Source organism: Salmo trutta, chromosome 13, assembly GCF_901001165.1.
Source record: "Salmo trutta chromosome 13, fSalTru1.1, whole genome shotgun sequence".
NCBI classification, from domain to species: domain Eukaryota; kingdom Metazoa; phylum Chordata; class Actinopteri; order Salmoniformes; family Salmonidae; genus Salmo; species Salmo trutta.
In genome coordinates this window covers 7,136,590-7,150,824 of record NC_042969.1, presented here as the reverse complement: position 1 = coordinate 7,150,824, position 14,235 = coordinate 7,136,590, and the positions used below count along the sequence as shown (strand labels likewise).

The window sequence follows — 14,235 nt, the reverse complement described above, 5'->3', positions numbered from 1 at the left end:
AAACACTACCCCGATGCTTCCCTTAGGTGAGGCATTATTCTGTAACGATGTGCGCTGAGACTCGGGAAGCAAGTTCAGAGAGTGAGTGATTTAATCAATAAACAAAACATAATACAAAACAAGAAACACGAACAACGCACAGACAAGAAACAGAAACATAAACTATAATTCCTGGGGAAGGAACCAAAGGGAGTGACATATATAGGGAAGTTAATCAAGGATGTGATGGAGTCCAGGTGAGTGTCATGAGGCGTGTGACGATGGTGACTGGTGTGTAGAATAATGAGCAGCCTGATGACCTAGAGGCCGGCTAGGGAGCACACGTGACAATATAATTCTGAAAGGTAAGTGCTACAGCGATTGAAAGGTGATTGCTTATAAAAGGCAGAAGTGAGTGAGGCTCAACATGGCAGGCACTTCAGAACTTCAGGATGGCACGGATACTGGAATAGACAAATTAAAATGAAGTGGTTAGCATACAATTTTAAAGGACTTTAATAAACTTTGTGCTGGAAACTTTTCAATTTGAACAAAGATCTGAATTGACTAAGGTAACTAATTGATGAAATATGATGCAACACTTGATCTATTCACCTCTTTCCGGCATGCAGGAGGTCAAAGCCCTCATTGATCTGGTCAAAGGGCAAGGTGTGGGTCACAAACTCATCCACCTTCAGCTTCTTGTTCATGTAGTCGGTCACTAGTTTGGGGACGCTCTCCACACTCTTCCAGCCTGGGACAGGGGAACAGGAAAACATGAGTAATCTATGTATTACCTTACGGCATTACCATACTTCCAGAAAAAAACGGTACTTCTTTTTTTATTACTAGTATTATAGTTAGTGCCACATCGCTGCTCATTTATCAAAAAGACTAAATATATTGATGTCAGAAAAGTCAAGGTTCTTCGTCAAAAATCATCCACGACATTCACCTCCAAATACTGTTCCCCTCCACACACGGCCAGTAAGCAGCTGGAATGGACAAGTGGAGATCTCCTGTCCTGCACCTGCCAACCCGATGAGGATGCTCTCGCCCCAGCCTTTGTGGCACACCTCCAGAGCCGCCCTCTGAAACAACAGATTGAGTATCATCAGAAGACAAGTTTTTAGGGGAAGCCAATCTACTTAGCAAAGTGAAAGGTTTTTTGCCGTTGCGGTCCAAGCCTGAAGTGCCAACTACAGTGAACTCTGGTGGTGAAGAGTAGAACACCTTCCATATGTGAGAGCAAAAAAGGGGCCACAGTTCAATTACTTTCCCAGTTTCCTGCTTCACCATCTCAGTAGGAGCTGTGGAAAGGTCATGGGCAGCAGGGGTGTGTTCAGTGAGGGAAACCATTCAGAAAGTTGCAGACAGAATTGCAATGGATAGAGCTGACACGATTCCCTATTCACATGACAGACATCTTTAACTTGTCTACAATCAAATCCAATTTTATTTGTCACATGTGCCGAATACAACTGAAATTCTTACTTACAAGCCCTTAACCAACATTGCAGTTTCAAGAAAAATACGTTTTAATTAAAAAATAGATAAGTAAAAAATACATTCTGTAACATTTCACTATTCTGAACAGCCCCGTGAGCTCAGTACAGAACTAGGAATGGAGGCTCTAGCCCAAGCTGCTTTTTCCCTCTCCCTGACCAGCCTTACCATGATTCCCACATTGCCAATGCATTCAAAGGAGTAGTCCACACCTCCGTCGGTCATCTCCACTAGTACCTCCTGAATAGGTTTGCTGTGGTCCTTGGGGTTCACAAACTCAGTGGCCCCAAACTCCTTGGCCTTGTCAAACTTGTCCGGGCTGATGTCCACACCGATGATCCTGGTTGCCCCAGCAACTTTGCATCCCATGATGACGGCAAGGCCAATGGCACCCAGACCAAAAATAGCACAGGTGGAGCCAGGCTCAACCTGCAGGTAGGTACCCATGAGAGTAGGTTGATAAAACAAGAGTTACAGAATGGCTTTTGTCAGTAAAACGATGATATTATTTTTGTGTAAGATGTGTATTATGATCATAGTCTATTAACTGAACTGTGTTTGCACTAGTGGACAGTTAATTCACAGGATATAAAACATAAAAAGATGACAATAAAGCTGTGGCTCTTTGCTTGTGCTTTCCACTTCTAGACGGGGTATTTTGTCTTGCAACCTGATATCACCCACCCACCTTGGCAATGTTGAGGGCAGCTCCATAGCCCGTGGAGATGCCGCAGCCCAGCAGGCACACCTTGTCCAGGGGGGCCTTCTCATCCACCTTGGCCACTGAAATGTCGGCCACCACCGTGTACTCAGAGAAGGTGCTGGTCCCCATGAAGTGAAACAGCTGCTTGCCCTTGCAAGTGAACCGCGAGGTGTTGTCAGGCATCAGACCCCGGACCTGGGTTATCCTGTTGAGAGGAAGGATGAGCATCAGTAACAGGCAAGGGTAAAAGCCAGTGATCTCTATATGCTTTAGCCAAATATTTCAGAGGCTATTTCATACATACATTTTCTTGTCATTTAGCAGACACTCTTATCCAGAGTGTCAACCCAGCGATCTTTCGGGTTACTGGCCCAACGCTCTTAGCCGCTAGGCTACCTGCCTGACAGAATTTGGCCTTAATTTGGTTGAAGATGCAATGTTGGTGTTTGCAACCCTGGTTGCTTCTTCGCTTGCACAGCACCAATTGCAATCCCAAGACTGGAGTAGAATACTGTCGTACTATTTCTGAGATTAATCTAACTATCATTATAGATATGCTCACTGTCTACTTGGCAACTTTGAAAATGGGGAGTCAATAATGAATGATCCTGACTAGGGTTGCATAATTTAAATTATTTTATTTCACCTTTATTTAACCAGGTAGGCAAGTTGAGAACAAGTTCTCATTTACAATTGCGACCTGGCCAAGATAAAGCAAAGCAGTTCGACACATACAAAAACACAGAGTTACACATGGGGTAAAACAAACATACAGTCAATAATAAAGTAGAAAAATAAGTCTATATACAATGTGAGCAAATGAGGTGAGATAAGGGAGGTAAAGGCAAAAAAGGCCATGGTGGCGAAGTAAATACAATATAACAAGTAAAACACTGGAATGGTAGATTTGCAGTGGAAGAATTTGCAAAGTAGAAATAGAAATAATGGGGTGCAAAGGAGCAAAATAAATAAATAAATACAGTAGGAGAAGAGGTAGTTGTTTGGGCTAAATTATAGATGGGCTATGTACAGGTGCAGTAATCTGTGAGCTGCTCTGACAGCTGGTGCTTAAAGCTAGTGAGGGAGATAAGTGTTTCCAGTTTCAGAGATTTTTGTAGTTTGTTCCAGTCATTGGCAGCAGAGAACTGGAAGGAGAGGCGGCCAAAGCAGGAATTGGCTTTGGGGGTGACCAGAGAGATATACCTGCTGGAGCGCGTGCTACAGGTGGGTGCTGCTATGGTGACCAGCGAGCTGAGATAAGGGGGGACTTTACCTAGCAGGGTCTTGTAGATGACCTGGAGCCAGTGGGTTTGGCGACGAGTATGAACGAGCCAACGAGATCGCACAGGTCGCAGTGGTGGGTAGTATATGGGGCTTTGGTGACAAAACGGATGGCACTGTGATAGACTGTATCCAATTTATTGAGTAGGGTATTGGAGGCTATTTTGTAAATGACATCGCCGAAGTCGAGGATCGGTAAGATGGTCAGTTTTACATGGGTATGTTTGGCAGCATGAGTGAAGGATGCTTTGGTGCGAAATAGGAAGCCAATTCTTGATTTAACTTTGGAATGGAGATGTTTGATGTGAGTCTGGAAGGAGAGTTTACAGTCTAACCAGACACCTAGGTATTTGTAGTTGTCCACATATTCTAAGTCAGAACCGTCCAGAGTAGTGATGCTGGACGGGCGGGCAGGTGCAGGCAGCGATCGGTTGAAGAGCATGCATTTAGTTTTACTTGTATTTAAGAGCAGTTGGAGGCCACGGAAGAAGAGTTGTATGGCATTGAAGCTCGTCTGGAGGGTTGTTAACCTCTCTAGGGCAGGTGGCACCAAATCGTCCCACCTACGTAACAGCCAGTTGAATCCTGTGGCGCGATATTCAAATACCTTAGAAATGCTATTACTTCAATTTCTCAAACATATGACTATTTTACAGCATTTTAAAGACAAGACTCTCGTTAATCTAACCACACTGTCCGATTTCAAAAAGGCTTTACAACGAAAGCAAAACATTAGATTATGTCAGCAGAGTACCCAGCCAGAAATAATCAGACACCCATTTTTCAAGCTAGCATATAATGTCACAAAAACCCAGAAGACAGCTAAATGCAGCACTAACCTTTGATGATCTTCATCAGATGACACACCTAGGACATTATGTTATACAATACATGCATGTTTTGTTCAATCAAGTTCATATTTATATCAAAAACCAGCTTTTTACATTAGCATGTGACGTTCAGAACTAGCATACCCCCCGCAAGAATTATAGATACAGAACTCCTCTATGCACTCGATATGTCCGATTTTAAAATAGCTTTTCGGTGAAAGCACATTTTACAATATTCTCAGTAGATAGCCCGGCATCACAGGGCTAGCTATTTAGACACCCAGCAAGTTTAGCCTTCACCAAACTCCGATTTACTATTAGAAAAGTTTGATTACCTTTCCTGTTCTTCGTCAGAATGCACTCCCAGGACTTCTACTTCAATAACAAATGTTGGTTTGGTCCAAAATAATCCATAGTTATGTTCCAACAGCGGCGTTTTGTTTGTGCGTTCAAGACACTATCCGAATGGTAAATAAGGGTCACGCGCACGGCGCATGTCGTAACAAAAGATTTCTAAATATTTCATTACCGTACTTCGAAGCATGTCAACCGCTGTTTAAAATCAATTTTTATGCCATTTTTCTCGTAAAAAAGCGATAATATTCCGACCGGGAATCTGCAATTAGGTAAACAGACGAAAGAAAATACAGCATGGGGTCGACTCGGGCACGAGCCTAAGCCCTTTGTCCTCTGATCGGCCACTTGGCAAAGGCGATAATGTGTTTCAGCCAGAGGCTGCCTCGTCATCGTTCAGCTTTTTCCCGGGCTCTGAGAGCCTATGGGAGCCGTAGGAAGTGTCACGTTACAGCTAAGATCCTCACTCTTCAATAAACAGAGACAAGAAGAACGACACCTTGTCAGACAGGCCACTTCCTGCATGAAATCTTCTTAGGTTTTTGCCTGCCATATGAGTTCTGTTATACTCACAGACACCATTCAAACAGTTTTAGAAAATTTAGGGTGTTTTCTATCCAAAACCAATAATTATATGCATATTCTAGTTACTGGGCAGGAGTAGTAACCAGATTAAATCGGGTACGTTTTTTATCCGGCTGTGTAAATACTGCCCCCTAGCCCTAACAGGTTAACACAGTGTCCAAAGAAGGGTCAGAAGTATACAGAATGGGTTCATCTGCGTAGAGGTGGATCAGAGACTCACCAGCAGCAAGAACGACATCATTGATGTATACAGAGAAGAGAGTCGGCCCAAGAATTTAACCCTGTGGCACCCCCATAGAGACTGCCAGAGGCCCGGACAACAGGCCTTCCGATTTGACACACTGAACTCTATCAGAGAAGTAGTTGGTGAACCAGGCGAGGCAATCATTTGAGAAACCAAGGCTATTGAGTCTTCCAATGAGGATGTGGTGATTGACAGAGTCGAAAGCCTTGGCCAGGTCAATGAATACGGCTGCATAGTATTGTTTCTTATCGATGGTGGTTAAGATATTGTTTAGGGCCTTGAGCGTGGCTGAGATAATGCCGGGAACTTTAAATAAGTGCCCTGATTTTCCAGAAATCCCGGTTAGAAGTTCCCGGAATAAGCAGGAAATTTGAAATCCTCCAACTGGGATTTCTGGTAAACCAGGGAATTCATTGACATTTCCTGGAATTTTGCAAACCTAATCCTGACCACAACCTTCCAAGCTATAGTTGATGACAGGCGAGATTGCATTCCAATTACCTGATCTTCTGGCAGAAGTTGGTCTTGGGGTTCTTGCATAATTTGCACTCACCACACTGTGGCATATATAATGGGATGACGGTGTCACCTTGGGAGAGAAAATAGACTTTCAGTAAACATCTGATTCAACATAATCAAGTCATTGCATTATTTGATTCTGGCGTGTTTGTACTGGATGGGAACAAGTATGTTTACATTTACATTTTACATTTTAGTCATTTAGCAGACGCTCTTATCCAGAGCGACTTACAGTAGTGAATGCATACATTTCATTATTTTTTTTATTATTTTTATTGTTCCCCTGTGGGTCGCCGGGACAGGAAAACACTGTTTTAGGGGGAATACATTTGCTGATATTTACAGTCCTTCACCTGGCTTGAACTTGGTGACTCCCTCGCCCACGCTCTCAATTGTCCTGGCGCCCTCATGACCCAGGATGACAGGGAAGAGTCCCTCAGGGTTGCTGCCGCGCAGAGTGTAGGCATCCGTTTGACACACCCCCGTCGCAAAGACCTGAAACGCACAACATTTCCATTAGGTTCTCTCATTTAATACAACCAGTAAGCTATGAAGCATGTGTTGCCAACTAGCCTAAAACATCCTAAATGGTTCAACCAAGTCCCAACCCTCTAGGACTATTCCTTTAATACCAACTACTGCACCTGCTATGTTGATAATATAAACTATCACAAGGTTGATTCTCAATGGTGCAAGACAGACAGCTAGCTAGTATAATAGAGGAATGTAGTAACATTCTTAGAATAACAACATTTTCTAAACACTGGAGCAGATCGGCCCTGTTGAACACATTCCAAAGATGGCTTCCTCACAGCTGGCCCACTAAATCCATTTGGGCGGGGATACAGGAAAACACTTGATGCTCCCCACAGTATTCCATCAGCTGAACAATTCATCCCTGCCGAAAAGCAGCCTGCCTCAAACAGTATGTCCTTTTGTTTTACAGAGCAAAAGAGCTCACATACATATTATTCTAGGGGGAAGATATATTGAATCACACATACAAACCAAAGATACTGCACCCAAAACAAAGGTCTGCTGCAGGCTGGAGTTGTTGATTATGTTGTTGCTGGAATTGTCATGTAAGCGCAAATACAATACAGGAGCATTTGTCTGAGACATTTTTGTCATAGGGAAGGGACCGTTACCTTGATGCGCACATCGTGGACCTTCGGTGGGGCCACCTCCACCTCCTCAATGGACAAGGGTTTCCCAGCCTCCCATGCTACAGCTGCCTTGCACTTAATCACCTGGAAGATAGAGAACCGCAATGTGTCAACTGTCCATTTCATACACAGAAAATACGATTTTGAAGATTGATTGTGGTGTCTGTCTGTGGTGAGTGCAGTTGGAGAGGAGAGTGCTGGTTAGTGATTACATATTTAATGTGCACCTGGCCTCCTTACAGTTGGAAGGAATTTGATCTGTAGTCTCGCTACTATAGCCAGTTTAACCTATTACCTACATACCTTAGGATCAAGTACGAAGAAAAAAAAAATGTATGAAATGAAAATGAAAATGTATGCATTCACTACTGTAAGTCGCTCTGGATAAGAGCGTCTGCTAAATGACTAAAATGTAAATGTAAAAAATGGATCAACTCCTTTGCCAAGGATTGGGTAAAAGATCAGAATTGGGCTGCCTGTGTAAGGTATTCTGAAGAGGACTGGTTCAGACAAGAGAACTTGAAACAGCATGGAACCATGATCCTAACTAATATTACTGTACTGTGAGGCCAATGTACAATAATTAAAAAAACGAAATATGCAACAATTTCAAAGATTTTACTCAGTTACAAATCATTTAAGGAAATCAGTCAATTTAAATAAATACATTTGGCCCTAATCCAGGGCTGTCCAACCCTGTTCCTGGAGCGCTACTCTCCTGTAGGTTTTCACTCCAACCCCAGTTGTAACTAACCTGATTCAGCTTATCTACCAGCTAATTATTAGAATCAGGTGCGCTAGATGAGGGTTGGAGTGAAAACCTACAGGATGGTAGCTCTCCAGGAACAGGGTTGGACAGCCCTGTCTATCCTATGGATTTCACATGACTGGGAATACAGATATGCATCTGTTGATAAAAGATAGCTTAAAAAAAGGTAGGGGCTTGGATCAGAAAACCAGTCAGTATCTGGTGTGACCACCATTTGCCTCATGCAGCACAACACATCTCCTTCGCATAGTTGATCAGGCCTGTGGAATGTTATGTTTCACTATATTGGATCACTCCAATATATCGTTATCACTCCGCGGCGGAGGGATACGTCCGAGGTGAAGATTTACAGATTTACTCCCGTATACACCTTCGTCACGGCTGGGGTCCGCCCCTATATATCGACCCCATGGCCACGACACATGTTCTTTTTCATTTTCTCGGCAGACGTCTGTATGGTTTAAGGTACAAACTTTCTGAAGTTCGCTTGGTAAGTCACTGGTAAGTGTAATATCTTGCGTGGAAGTATACTCACTGGCTGTTTACAGACTGGCCCGCCCCTCTTGAGTGCTCCACTCGCTGCTCACGGTTGATCTGTATCTTCCGCCGTGGTTTGTCATACTTGTGTTTCGTTTGCGTTACACTACGACTCCGTGTGCATCCATTAGTATGGTGGCTTTTGCTGCCACAAACTGTAATTTACTCATTTTGCCGACTGGCTTCTTCTATGTGTGTGCTGTGAACTGCTTTTACATCAAAGCAGAGGCTCTCTCACTGGATCGTGGACATGATTACGACAGCATACCGCCTGGTTGGCAGGCCGGTTCTCGGATCTGTGTTGGCACATTGAACACGAGGTGTGGCTGCGTCCTGGGCTCTGCTGAGAGGAGTGCCCCACGCTGATATCAGTGCTGCGGCCAGCTGGACTTCCTCTTGCACCTTTGCTAGGTACTATCGGGTAAATATGGCACTTCCCTCCGTGTTTGGTTCAGCGGTCCTGGGCATCACCTGTGTGTTGGTCCTGGGTGGCCCCTGCATCTTGGTCCAGCCGCTAGCTGGCCAGGTCCCTCTAGCACCAACTAAATCTGGTACGGGTATACCAAAATATTGGAGTGATCCAATATAGTAACGAAGGTTACATATGTAACCACGGTTTTGTGAGCTATATGGCCACTCCAATCCTCTACGGTGCTAGATGCGCCTCAAAAATGATGTAGAGAACGTGTGTCGCGGCCAAGTGGTCTATATATAAGGGCATACCCCAGCCGTGACACAGGTGTACATGGGAGTAAATCTGTAAATCCTCACCTCGGATGTATCTTTCTGCAGCGGAGTGATACCAATATATTGGAGGGATCCATATAGCTCACATAACCGTGGTTACGTACGTAACCTTTGTTGTCCCACTCCACTTCAATGGCTGTGCGATGTTGCTGAATATTGGCGGGAACTGGAACACGCTGTCGTGCACGTAGATCCAGAGCATCCCAAACATGCTCAATAGGTGACATGTCTGGTGCGTATGGAATAACTGGGATATGTTCAATTTCCAGGAATTGTGTACAGATCCATGCGACATGGGGCCAGGCATTATCATGCTGAAACATGAGGTGATGGCGGCGGATGAATGGCACAACAATGGGCCTCAGGATCTCGTCACGGTATTTCTTTGCATTGAAATTGCCGTCAATAAAATGCAGTTGTGTTCATTGTCCATAGCTTATGCCTGCCCATACCATAACCCCACCTCCACTATGGGGTACTCTGTTCACAACGCTGACATCAGCAAACCGTTCACCCACACGTTAGCTTTAGATTTGATCCATATAATGTATTCTCCACTCTTTCCTTATGCTCACAAAGTCAGAAATTGTAGCTTGTAAATCAGATTTCCTGAATCTGCAGCCTATTTGACAGCTTTCGTTTTAGCTACTTAGTAAAGACACATTGAACGCACTATAGGAGGCATACATTAATTTAAATCCCACGAGACCTCTCATTACATATCAATTATTTTTGCTTGCTATTTATTCACTATTGAGCCAGTAAAAATGGAACATACTACAGTCAATACACTGCTTCTTAGTATCGCTTTCTTGCTGGCTAGACGTGCAACTTCTATGGTGAAGTCACTGTCCACAAAATCTAACTTTGTGAAAATACACGCTTTGATGTCATTTCAACTACAGAATTGATGTAAACACTGCACAATTTGACCAGGAGAATGTGTGCAATGTTGAGTAGTAACTTAGTATTTTTAAGAAGTAGCCTACTTCAAACTTACTTTTCCAGCTGTTACCATGTTCATTCTTCAGCACGAGAGAAAGGATGATGTGCAGTTCTCAAACAAGTCATTCTTCTTATTAACGATCCTTTTTACCTACTGAGTCATGTTCCCTTTTATGAGTAACTAATTCATTTTTTTATGGGGGGTGATAAGGGCCATAATTAATCCTTGTGAAGCTACTGATACCTCTCAGGGTCTTCCTAGTAGAGGTCGACCGATTAATCGGAATGGACAATTAATTAGGGCCGATTTCAAGTTTTCATAACAATCTGTAATCGGTATTTTTGGCCTATTTAAAAAGAAATATGTACACCTTTATTTAACAAGGCAAGTCAGATTAAGAACACATTCTTATTTTCAATGACGGCCTAGGAACGGGGGTTAACTGCCTTGTTCAGGGGGGATTCGGGGATTCGTTTTTGCAACCTTCCGGTTACTGGTCCAACGCTCTAACCACCTGCCTTACATTGCACTCCACGATGAGCCTGCATGGCAGGCTGACTACCTGTTACGCGAGGGCAGCAAGAAGCCAAGGTAAGTTGCTAGCTAGCATTAAACTTATATTATAAAAAACTATCAATCTTAACATAATCACTAGTTAACTACACATGGTTGATAATATTACTAGTTTATCTAACGTGTCCTGCGTTGTATAATCGATGTGGTGCCTGTTAATTTATCATTGAATCATAGCCTACTTCGCCAAACGGGCGTTGATTTAACAAGCACATTTGCGAAAAAAGCACTGTCGTTGTACCAATGTACCTAACCATAAACATCAATGCCTTTCTTTAAAATCAATAAACAAGTATATATTTTTAAACCTGCATATTTACTTAATATTGTCTTCTAACATGAAATTGTGTCACATCTCTAGCATTCATTGCACGCAGAGTCAGGGCATATGCAACAGGTTGGGCCACCTGGCTCGTTGCGAACTAATTTGCCAGAATTTTACGTAATTATGACATAACATTGAAGGTTGGGCAATGTAACAGGAATATTTAGACTTAGGGATGCCACCCATTAGATAAAATACGGAACGATTCCGTATTTCACTGACAGGAAAAACGTTTTGTTTTCGAGATTATAGTTTCCGGATTCAACCATATTAATGACCTAAGGCTCGTATTTCTGTGTGTTATTATGTTATAATTAAGTCTATGATTTGATAGAGCACTCTGACTGAGCGGTGGTAGGCAGCAGCAGGCTCGTAAGCATTCATTCAAAACAGCACTTTCGTGCGTTTTGCCAGCAGCCCATCGCAATGCATTGCGCTGTTTATGACTTCAAGCCTTTCAACTCCCGAGATTAGGCTGGTGTAACCGATGTGAAATGGCTAGCTAGTTAGCCGGGTGCGCGCTAATAGCATTTCAAACGTCACTCGCTCTGAGACTTGGAGTAGTGCGTTCCCTTGCTCTGCATGGGTAACGCTGCTTCGAGGGTGGCTGTTGTCGATGTGTTCCTGGTTCAAGCCCAGGTAGGAGCGAGGAGAGGGACGGAAGCTATACTGTTACACTGGCAATACTAAAGTGCCTACAAGAACATCCAATAGTCAAAGGTATATGAAATACAAATCGTATAGAGAGAAATAGTCCTATAATTCCTATAATAATCCTGTTAGGGACAGACGTTCCGCTAGCAATGTTGAGCAATGGTAACATACTGTATATTGTATTTATTCATATCCTCTATAATGTATAAACTAAAATGATTAGGATATTACACTAATGCAACTTTCACTAGACTCCTCTCTAGGGTATGTGGGACGAAATCGTCCCACCTACTCAACAGCCAGTGGAATCCTGTGGCGCGAAATACAAATACCTTAAAAATGCTATAACTTCCATTTCTCAAACATATGACTATTTTACACCATTTTAAAGACAAGACTCTCGTTAATCTAACCACATTGTCCGATTTCAAAAAGGCTTTACAGCGAAAGCAAAACATTATATTATGTCAGGAGAGTACCATGCCAAAAAATAATCACACAGCCATTTTCAAAGCAAGCATATATGTCACAAAAACCAAAACCACAGCTAAATGCAGCACTAACCTTTGATCTTCATCAGATGACACTCCTTGGACATTATGTTATACAATACATGCATGTTTTGTTCAATCAAGTTCATATTTATATTAAAAAAACAGCTTTTTACATTAGCATGTGATGTTCAGAACTAGCATACCCACCGCAAACTTCCGGGGAATTTACTAAATTACTCACAGTAAACGTATACAAAAAATATAACAATTATTTTAAGAATTATAGATACAGAACTCCTTTATGCAATCGCGGTGTCAGATTTTAAAATAGCTTTTCTGCGAAAGCACATTTTGCAATATTCTGAGTAGATAGCTCAGCCATCACAGGCTAGCTAATTTGACACCCACCAAGTTTGGTGCTCACTAAACTCAGAATTACTATAAGAAAAAATGTATTACCTTTCCTGTTCTTCGTCAGAATGCACTCCCAGGACTTCTACTTCAACAACAAATGTTATTTTGGTTCGAAATCATCCATAGTTATATTGAAATAGCTCCGTTTTGTTCGTGCGTTGAGGTCACTATCCTAAGGGTGATGCGCGGGCGCATTTCGTGACAACATTTTTTAAATATTCCATTACCGTACTTCGAAGCATGTCAAACGCTGTTTAAAATCAATTTTTATGCTATTTTTCTTGTAAAATAGCGATAATATTCCAACCGGGCGACGTTATATTCATTCATAGACTGAAAAAAAAACATGGAGTCGTCTCCTGCACGCGGACTCCAGTGTCATTGTTCCCTGCCTGACCACTCACAAAAACTCCTGCTGTTTTTCGCCCAGAGACTGCAGAGATGTCATTCCACTTTCTGGCGCCTTCTGGGAGCCAATGGAAGCCTTAGAAAATGTCACGTTACAGCAGAGATGCTGTATTTTTGATAGAGATGCCCTAAAAGGAGAACAAATTGTCAGACAGGGCACTTCCTGTATGGAATCTTCTCAGGTTTTGGCCTGCCATATGAGTTTTGTTATACTCACAGACACCATTCAAACAGTTTTAGAAACTTTAGAGTGTTTTTTCTATCCAAATCTACTAATAATATGCATATCCTAGTTTCTGGGCAGGAGTAGTAACTAGATTAAATCAGGTACGTTTTTTATCCGGCCGTGAAAATACTGACCCTTATCCCAAACAGGATAACTAAAACCTAAAACTTCTTACCTGGGAATATTGAAGACTCATGTTAAAAGGAACAACCAGCTTTCATATGTTCTCATGTTCTGAGCAAGGAAATTAAACGTTAGCTTTTTTACATGGCACATATTGCACTTTTACTTTCTTCTCCAACACTTTGTTTTTGCATTATTTAAACCAAATTGAACATGTTTCATTATTTATTTGAGGCTAAATTGATTTTATTGATGTATTATATTATGTTAAAATAGGTGTTCATTCAGTATTGTTGTAATTGTCATTATTACAAATAAATAAATGGGGAAAAAATCTGCCGATTTAATCGGTATCGGCTTTTTTTGTCTCCAATATTCGGTATCGGCGTTGAAAAATCATAATCGGTCGACCTCTACTTCCTAGCTAGGTCTTCCTAGCACTATAAAATACCGCCTGTCACGTCCTGACCAGTAAAGGGGTTATTTGATATTGTAGTTTGGTCAGGATGTGGCAGGGGGTGTTTGTTTTATATGGTTCGGGGTTTGTTGGGATATGTTATTATGTAAGAGGGGTGTTTGTTTTATGTGTTCTGGGGTTTTTGGGTATTGTTCTATGTTTTGTATTTCTATGTTTTTTCTATGTTGTATATTTCTTTGTTGGCCTGGTATGGCTCTCAATCAGGAACAGCTGTACATCGTTGTTGCTGATTGGGAGTCATACTTAGGTAGCCCTTATTTCACCTGTCTTTTGTGGGAAGTTGTTTTTGCATAGCTGTGTTTAGCCTGCAAGACTGTTTGTCGTTCGTTCGTTTTCTTGTTTGTGTTTCGTGTCTCAATAAAAGTGAATATGAG

General features: G+C 42.2%; 1 protein-coding gene across 1 annotated transcript; it reads right to left on the bottom strand.

Annotated features, from left to right (window-relative positions):
* Positions 1–210: 210 nt before the first annotated feature.
* On the bottom strand, positions 211–10,273 carry LOC115204878 (alcohol dehydrogenase class-3-like). The gene is made up of 9 exons (XM_029770484.1): positions 10,221–10,273; positions 7,150–7,251; positions 6,355–6,496; positions 5,984–6,071; positions 2,174–2,393; positions 1,654–1,914; positions 935–1,070; positions 595–733; positions 211–443 (listed from the first exon to the last, which is right to left on the bottom strand). Exons 1-9 carry the CDS (start codon positions 10,242–10,244, stop codon positions 419–421), a joined length of 1,137 nt encoding a protein of 378 aa, XP_029626344.1. The 5' UTR covers positions 10,245–10,273; the 3' UTR covers positions 211–418.
* Positions 10,274–14,235: the final 3,962 nt, after the last annotated feature.